Genomic DNA, 7562 nt, shown 5'->3' with positions numbered 1-7562 from the left:
TAAACAGCAGCTAAAGGCTTAAAGGAGGTAAACAGCAGCTAAAGAGGTAAACAGCAGCTAAAGGCTTAAAGGAGGTTAACAGCAGCTAAAGAGGTAAACAGCAGCTAAAGGCTTAAAGGAGGTAAACAGCAGCTAAAGAGGTAAACGACAGCTAAAGGCTTAAAGGAGATGAATGGCAGCTAAAGAGGTTAACAGCAGCTAAAAGCCTGAATTAATCTAAGTGTAGCTAAAAGCAGCTTAGCAGTAAAAACAGGAGAATGTTTTGTTATTAATTAATTCTTCTGTATTTTTCGGATGTTTTTGTAAATAGTTTCATATTTAAAACCTCTCAGAATAAATTCCTGGATGTTTTCAGTGAATCTGAAACGAGACGTCAGCAGTCGACGCTTTTATTCAGCCGGGTAGAAAAATAAAATCTCTTTATGCGCCGAACGCTCCGAACACATCTGGAGTGTCATCGCTCCAGCTGTGAGTCCTTCTCCGAGTGGATCAGCAGAACTTCGCCCACGTGGCTGAAGACCACGCTGAAAACAGACAAACGGCGTCTTAACGTCTCACGGAGGGACAGAAAACGTCTCAGAGACCGCCGGGCGCTCACCAGGAAAGAGACCTGCCGCTGACGGCCATGTTGAAGAGAAGAGGGGAGAGCGCCGCCGCCGTGACCTGAGACACAAGCAGCTGTTAGTCGAAGCCGCCCTGATGTTTGTTTGTTTGTTTGTTTGTTTACCTTGGACAGAAGCAGCCAGACTCTGAAGTGTTGGACGGACAGCCCGCGCTTCAGTTTGACCGAGGCTAAAAGCAGCAGGAATCCCAACACGGCGCTAAAGAAGAAACAGAAATAAAAACTGGAACCGACTCGCCTTTGGATAGCAGCTAGCCTTCGGCTACTTTAGGCTTTGAGCTAGAGTTCTGCTGCTGGTAGCAGGTGTTCCGCTACTTTAGGCTAGCATTTTCTTACTTTGGCTTTTAGCTACAATTATGCTTTTTTGATTAACCTTTTTTTCACTTTTAGCCACTGTTACTACTTTTAGCTAGCATTTTGCTACTTTTCCTTTAGCTAGAGTTCTGCTTGTTTAGTTAATCTTTTTCTACTTTCAGCTACTGGTACTACTTTGGCTACTATTAGCTGGCTTTTAGTTAGCTTTTAGCTGGTGTTCTGCTACTGTTAGGTAGCATTTTGCTACTTTTTGGCTTTTAGCTGAACATCTGCTTTGTTTGGTTAGCATTTTGCTACTTTGCTTTTAGCTTGTGTTCTGCTTTTTTGGTTAATCGTTTTCTACTTTTAGCTACAGGTACCAATTTTGGCTTGTGTGTTGCTACTTTTAGCTAGCATTTTTCCACTTTTGGCTTTTAGCTAGAATTCTGGTTCTTCTGGCATTTTGCTAATTTAGGCTAGTCTTTTACTACTTCTAGATAGCATTTTGCTAATTGGCTTGTAGCTAGAGTTCTGCTTTTTTAGTTAGCATTTTGCTTGTTTAAGCTGGTGTTCTGCTACTGTTAGCTAGTATTTAGCTACTCCTTGGCTTTTAGCTGGATATCTGCTTCGTTTGGTTAGCATTTTGCTACTTTTGGCTGGTGTTACACTACTTTAGGCTAGTCTTTGACTACTTTGTTAGCATTTGCTACTTTAGAGTTTAGCTAGCATTCTGCTTATTTGGTTAATCTTTTTCTACTTTTGGCTACTGTTAGCTGGCTTTTAGCTAGCATTTAGCTTGTTTTAGCTGGTGTTCTGCTACTTTTGGCTTTTAGCTAGTATGTTGCTCCTTATAGCTTTCAACTAGCCTTTTTCTGCATTTAGTTTTTAGCTTCTTTGTTGAAAAAGTTCAAACTCAGTGAAACAAAAACAGCTAAAATTCTAAATAGGAGCCGAAAGCCCGTCTGTTTGGCTCACCTGGCACAGCAGCCGCAGTGGAAGGTGCGGGACCGGAGGGACGGGAACCGGAAGGCACCTGTGAGGTCACCTGGAGACAGCGGAGGGAAGCGGACCTGTTGGTGTCGCTCCAGGTGTTTCCAGGCCGGAGGAAAGGGGGCGGGGCTTACCTGTCGGGTGAGCGGCGAGGCCCAGCAGCGCCACGCTGAGGATCAGAGACAGGAAGAGGTCCGTCAGCACAAACCTCCGCGCCTGGTTCACGTTTTAATCTGCTTTAACTTGCACTTGCTAATTTTTGCTAATCTTTATCTACTTTAAACTAACCTTCTGCTACTCTGAGCTAGCCTGTTTCCATTTTAGCTACTACTTTTAGATGGCCTATGTCTACTTTTTAGCGACCGGTTTGCTTCCTTGTGGCTGATGTTTTGCTAATTTTAGCTAACGTTCTGTTGCTTTTGGCTGGTCTCTATCTACTTTTAACTACCCTTCTGCTATTTTGAGCTAGCCTTTTGCTACTTTAGCTACTATTTATTGACTATTTTACTACTTTTAGCTAGTGTTTTTCTACTTTTAACTACTGTTCTGTTACGTGGAGCTAGCCTTTTGCTACTTTTGGCTTTAAGCTAGTGTTCTGCTTCTTTTAGCCGGTCTTTTTCTACATTTTAGCAACTCGTTTGCTTCCTTGTAGCTAATGTTTAGCTAATTTTAGCTGGTTTTCTGTTGCTTTTGGCTAGTCTTTTTCTACATTTAGCTTTTAGCTAGCATTCTAATCTTTTTTCCATGGCTTTCAGCTCGTGTCCTGCTTCCTTTAGCTGTTATAAAAAGCACTTCTGTGTAATTTAAGTCGAGTTTGGTAGAGCTGCTGTTTGACGGTGATGCGAACAGATCGGGTCTCACCTGAGCAGGTAGTTGACGCACTGCTGCTCCATGTCACTGGAATCAAACCACAACAAACATTTCAGGCTCTGAGGGATGATGTTCTACAACCTCGCAATTTATCGGCTGAGAAATGTTAATAATTTTATGTTTTCTTTGACATTTCAGCCGGTATGAACCCATGATTTGCGTCAGACGTGACTCTCAGGTCAGAGTTCAGGCCTGAAACGGTTAATTCTGTCAACGACGAAGACCAGGAACTCTTCATCGTTCTAACCGACGTTCCAACGTTCCTTGAGAATGGGTCGATCTGCGGTTCAAACGGGCCGGTGGCGGTAAATCCAAACGTACCTCAGATTGTTGGACTTGTGGTGGACCTGGAACACCCTGTAGGCACCTGGAAGTTAACGAGGACACCTGTTAACGAGGACGTTCTGTACCCCGCCCCCCTCTGAACTTACCCACGCAGGAGAGATGGCAGAGAGCCCAGAGGTAACCGTCGCGGTCAAACTGCAGGGAGACCAAAAACACGTAAGGCGAGGCGGCCTGCGGCGAGAAGCGAGATCCACTTCCTGTGGCGAGCGGAGAGTTTTACCTGAGGGTCGAACGGCAGGAGGCTGGCGGCCGACAGCAGCAGCAGGCAGACGCTGAAGGACGACAAGAAAACGTTAAAAACGCCGCCGTGGCGTTCGTTGGCGCCACTGGTTGGGTTACCAGTCTATAGGTGCAGCGTCCATTTAATTTAATTTAAATACTTGGTAAAAACGTCTCTTCTAATTGATTGAAAATTAAACATGTAGCTGTAAAAAGCCACATTTTACATAAACTGAAGATAAAGGTTCATTATTTTAAGTGTACTCGTTTTATTCTACGAAACTTATTCTTTCCTAATGTGTCAAAAATATCGGATTAAATGTCCGTTTTTCTTGCCGTATGTTCTCTTTTAATGCTTTTAAATCTCATATTTTCTGCTTCAAATGTGTGTGTTTTTTTTTTTATTTAAATGTTAATGTTTCTGGTGGTTTTGGTTGCTAAACAAAGCTGGAAACAGGAGATTTGGGCTCAACTTGTCGGTTAGAAATGGAGCCGAAATAACATGAGGTAAGCCCCGCCTTCATCGCCGATTTAAAATCAGGTTTGCGCCATATTTGGTCAGGATCCGGTAAAAACCAAACACCACAAACGTCTCTTTGGACGTACCTGATTAATTTGAGCCACGGTGTCTTCTGTGAGAGAACGGAAAACAGAAAAGGTTCATAAGAAGGTCCAAAGTTTGGTAAAATGGTGGACGCGTGCCGAGGACACCTACGTCTCTGCGAAGGACCTTCAGGACCACGAAGGTGACGACGTGAGACGAGTTCTGCAGCGTGAAGAAGAACGGGATGTCCTGCAGACAGGAAGCAGAAACGTGGTGGAGGGTTTTTTACTTTTAACTCCTAATCTGTTCTTCGGGACACTCACGATGCGAGACAAGGCCCTCGAACCGGCGTAGATGTTCCCCACGAACAGGAAGGAGCCGGGCAGCCAGGAGAGGACGGCGGGCCTGGAAGACACGGCGTCCCAAATTTAAAAAAGAAGGACGGCGGCGGGTGACGATGAGGACGAAGTGTTTAAAAAAAAATAAAACTGTCCCGTGAATCTCCTCAAGTCTCGGATACGTGTGTCCTGAGCGGGAGGACACCAGGTTTTCACAAAGGGGTCACCTTGACCTTTTGACCCTGAAATCAATAGAGATCATCCTTGACAAACGAGGTGTCCAGCTGTTTCTACGTTACAGGGTTATCACTTTAGAGCTCGGACAAGAACTTGTCCAGAGAGACATGACATAATGTCCCAGGTTAGGACAGGCGCCTAGAGTTGAGGACAGGTGTGTAGAAAGTCGAGGACAGGCGTCTAAAAATAGGAGGACAGATGTGTAACAGTTGAGGACAGGAAGACAGGTGAGGACAGGTGTGTAGAGTCTAGGACCGGTGCGTGCAGGTTGAGGGCAGGAGGACAGCTGTGTACGGATGAGGACAGGAGGACAGGTGGACAGGTGTGTAAAGTACCTGCTGATGCGGCTGATTTCCACCCATCCCAGTTTTCCAGCCAGCAGCAGCAGGAACGCTTCAATGAGCGTCTGCCACCTGAAAACGAAGTTAATCACGAGTTCATAACTTTCTGTTAAAGTTTATTCTAAACAAAGATGTTTTCAGAGACTCACCCTTGGAATAAGGTCGGATAGGTGAACTTTAGCACTGACAGGACAAACTAAAATAAAAATAAAAACATTAATTTAGTGCATCTGTACCTTTAAGTACTGCAATACTGCTGACCTCACATTAAATATTTATGACAGTTTCTTTCAAGAAATATAAGCGTCAGATGATTTTCTTACTATTTTTAGCTTGTGCTATGCTAGCTGAGCAAAGTGTTTTAACTAAAGCTAAGCTAAGCTAATTAGGATTAGTTTCCTCACCTTATTTGTGAAATAAAATGCAACAAAAACGAAAGTAAACGCGAGGCCAGTGATGTGGCTTCTCCATTGCATTTTGATCTGCAGATAAACTGCAGCTGGTACATGTTTAGCATAAAAAATACAGCATTTATTTTAATATTGTGGGTTTTTTTAAAATCTCGTTTCAAAATCGGAAACTTCCTTCACTGCCCTGACACGTCAAGACGCTGAGCTGCAAAGATCGTTTATGACGAGGACGATGACTCACTAGTTGAGCGTCACGCGCATGCGCTCTTAGCGCTGATGAGTTTTAACTGCTTTTAGAATTAGTAAAATAATATAGTTATAAATTAATATACGAGGATTAAAGTTGTGTTGCTTTGGTTTGGAGTTAAATGTGTCGCTTTAGCGGTGAACTGTTGCGGATTTTAATCTCTTGGGTAAATCCGAGTCGGAGTGGCGCCTCTTTCCGTTGACGCGCTCAGAGCGGGGTCACGTGGTGCGAGGCCAGCTTCCGTGTTTACGGCCAGACGGGGAGCCTCGGCCGCGCGGACGGTGTTCGGTTTCACGGGAGGATGCGGCGCCGCCATGGCGTTTTTCAAACCGCAGCAGCGAACGAAAGACAGGTCTGTTGCGGCCCTTTTCGGCCTGGGGGTCAAACGTTTTCGTGCCCGCCGGGTTTTATTTCTTTGTTTGTTTCGTTTTAACCTTCGCCGTCGTTAAAACAGTCGAGGCTGCGTCACTAATTAGAGCCTCACTGTCAGGTGCTCCGGTTTTTTTTAAATTATTATTTCCGAAGTCACGAAGAGCTCCTTCTGCTCGAAATAAGGTCAGATAGACACATGACATCTGTTATAAACTGTAAAAAACAAAAACTACCTAAAATGACCTCAATGCGTTAAAAAACAAAACAAAAAATCAGCTTTTTTCAAAACAAAGGCTCACCAGCTGGTTTGTTTTCTTGTCTCCTACCAAAATAAAATGACGCAGTGTGTTTTGGTAATGGTCCAAAAAGCTCTAAACCTTCATTCAGGGCTGAGGAAGTCATCTATAATTCACAAATCTGTTAGTGTGTAAAACTGGATGGCCCACTCTGTTTTAGAGTCAGCAGATTTTAACAACTAATTATTTATTAAACAGAAAGGAAGAATCTGCTTCGTAGGGGTTTCCTGTTTGTCTCTCTGATGGTTGTGGAGGAGTTGGTTTCTGCTCAGCTCTCTGAGGTTCTGGTTCTGGTTCTGGACCGTTCTGCTGTGTTTGGGATCATTGTCCTGTTTGTCACATCTGACTCCAGAATCAGCCCAAACCATCAGCCCTCCACCACTGTGCTGACAGCTGCAGTGCATTCTGGGTAAACATCTGTCCTCTGGTCTTCTGGTTCCTTCAAGTCGAGCTGCCATGTTGTTTTTAGAGAGAAGAGCCTTTGACCTTTAACCTGCTGACTGAGGCCTGTAGAGGCTGAGCGCTGCACGGTCTGACCTTCAGGGTGAATCTGCTGCCACTCCTGGAAAGATTAAACGGTTTTCCCCCCGTCAAATGTAGTTTGTGGATGACCTTTGACCCTTCTTAAATTGATGGGCTTCCCTAAAGCCCATTGCTGATGCCTTTCCGCCCCGGCGTCGTGTTTCTGAAGCTCCTGTTTTCCTTCCAGGTTTTCCCTCCTGTTGCTGGATCTGGAGGAGTATTACTTCGAGCAGCACACGGCGTACACCGCCAGCAGCCGTTCAGGACAGAAGCAAGTCACATCCTGCCGTTTCCTTTAAATCTAACGATTGTTTTTCCACCGGAGAGCTAACGAGCTTTTCTCACCTTCGCAGGAAAATCCGAGGATCCCTGAAGGTTTGCTCCCGGTCCGTTATATTCGACCCTCAGGATCCTACAGGACCGATCATCAAGGTTTGTAGACGAAACATTTTAACGAGTCCGGTTCTGTTTCTGTTCGTTCATGAGTCAAACGGCCTTTTTTTTTTTTTTTCCAGATTCCTCTGCGGGACTGTAAGAAGATCGGGTTTGTGCAGAAAGAGACAAATCCCTTCAACGAGTGAGTTTTCATCCCTGTTTTTTTGCGGTTTTGAAATCGACACCGTTCGATTGTTGGGTTAAATTTTTAAAGTCTGTGTTCATCCCCCTGCACATCAGTCACAATGAAGACCAAAACTTCACTAAAATAGAAGCTTTTATTTAAAACAAGTGACTTGAATGTGTGTAAATCCATGGGGATCAGCCTCATCTGAAGCAGCAGAGGACTCAGGGCACAACCATGATGACTCACTGAAATGACATGAATTAGTTTCTATGAATGTTGATTCAAAACACAAGATTTTAGCAGAGATTTCACCTTTTTATCAAACACCAGTGAGGTGTTGTAGTTTTGGAGCT

At 44.3% G+C, this 7562-nt stretch overlaps 3 protein-coding genes across 5 annotated transcripts in view; 2 read left to right on the top strand and 1 right to left on the bottom strand.

The window, feature by feature from the left end:
- rbbp8 (retinoblastoma binding protein 8) overlaps nt 1-3098 on the top strand; it is a 10459-nt gene extending 7361 nt beyond the window's left edge. For all 3 annotated transcript variants that reach the window (XM_037973102.1, XM_025009597.2, XM_037973101.1), the window contains one exon: nt 2915-3098. The gene's annotated coding sequence lies outside the window, so the exon portion shown is untranslated. The remainder of the gene's footprint in view (nt 1-2914) is intronic.
- Nucleotides 261-5421, bottom strand: LOC108245411 (transmembrane protein 241). Its single transcript, XM_017432311.3, has 15 exons — nt 5205-5421; nt 4950-4996; nt 4795-4872; nt 4208-4289; nt 4056-4133; nt 3947-3972; nt 3342-3393; nt 3208-3256; nt 3098-3143; nt 2768-2803; nt 2041-2075; nt 1892-1961; nt 728-821; nt 599-663; nt 261-524 (listed from the first exon to the last, which is right to left on the bottom strand). The coding sequence occupies exons 1-15, from the start codon at nt 5274-5276 to the stop codon at nt 455-457; spliced, it is 900 nt and encodes a 299-aa protein (XP_017287800.1). The 5' UTR covers nt 5277-5421; the 3' UTR covers nt 261-454.
- Nucleotides 5422-5676: 255 nt separating this feature from the next.
- Nucleotides 5677-7562, top strand: part of nsmaf (neutral sphingomyelinase (N-SMase) activation associated factor) — a 13165-nt gene continuing 11279 nt past the window's right edge. The window contains exons 1-4 of the mRNA XM_017432339.3: nt 5677-5809; nt 6835-6918; nt 7001-7079; nt 7163-7224. Coding sequence (XP_017287828.1) covers nt 5772-5809; nt 6835-6918; nt 7001-7079; nt 7163-7224 — 263 coding nt within the window. The 5' untranslated portion in view covers nt 5677-5771. The remainder of the gene's footprint in view (nt 5810-6834; nt 6919-7000; nt 7080-7162; nt 7225-7562) is intronic.

The sequence above is a fragment of the Kryptolebias marmoratus genome, linkage group LG21 (assembly GCF_001649575.2).
Source record: "Kryptolebias marmoratus isolate JLee-2015 linkage group LG21, ASM164957v2, whole genome shotgun sequence".
In the NCBI taxonomy this organism is placed as follows: Eukaryota; Metazoa; Chordata; class Actinopteri; order Cyprinodontiformes; family Rivulidae; genus Kryptolebias; species Kryptolebias marmoratus.
The sequence above is the reverse complement of the archived record's forward strand: the minus strand, read 5'-3'. Positions and strand labels throughout refer to the sequence as shown.

Coding starts and splice junctions, on each gene's coding strand:
- LOC108245411 (XM_017432311.3), bottom strand. CDS start 5,276: ATGCAATGGAGAAGCCACATCACTGGCCTCGCGTTTACTTTCGTTTTT. Junction 3,144..3,207: donor CTGCCATCTCTCCTGCGTGG/GTAAGTTCAGAG, acceptor GTTAACTTCCAG/GTGCCTACAGGGTGTTCCAG. Junction 2,076..2,767: donor TGCGTCAACTACCTGCTCAG/GTGAGACCCGAT, acceptor TCTGATCCTCAG/CGTGGCGCTGCTGGGCCTCG.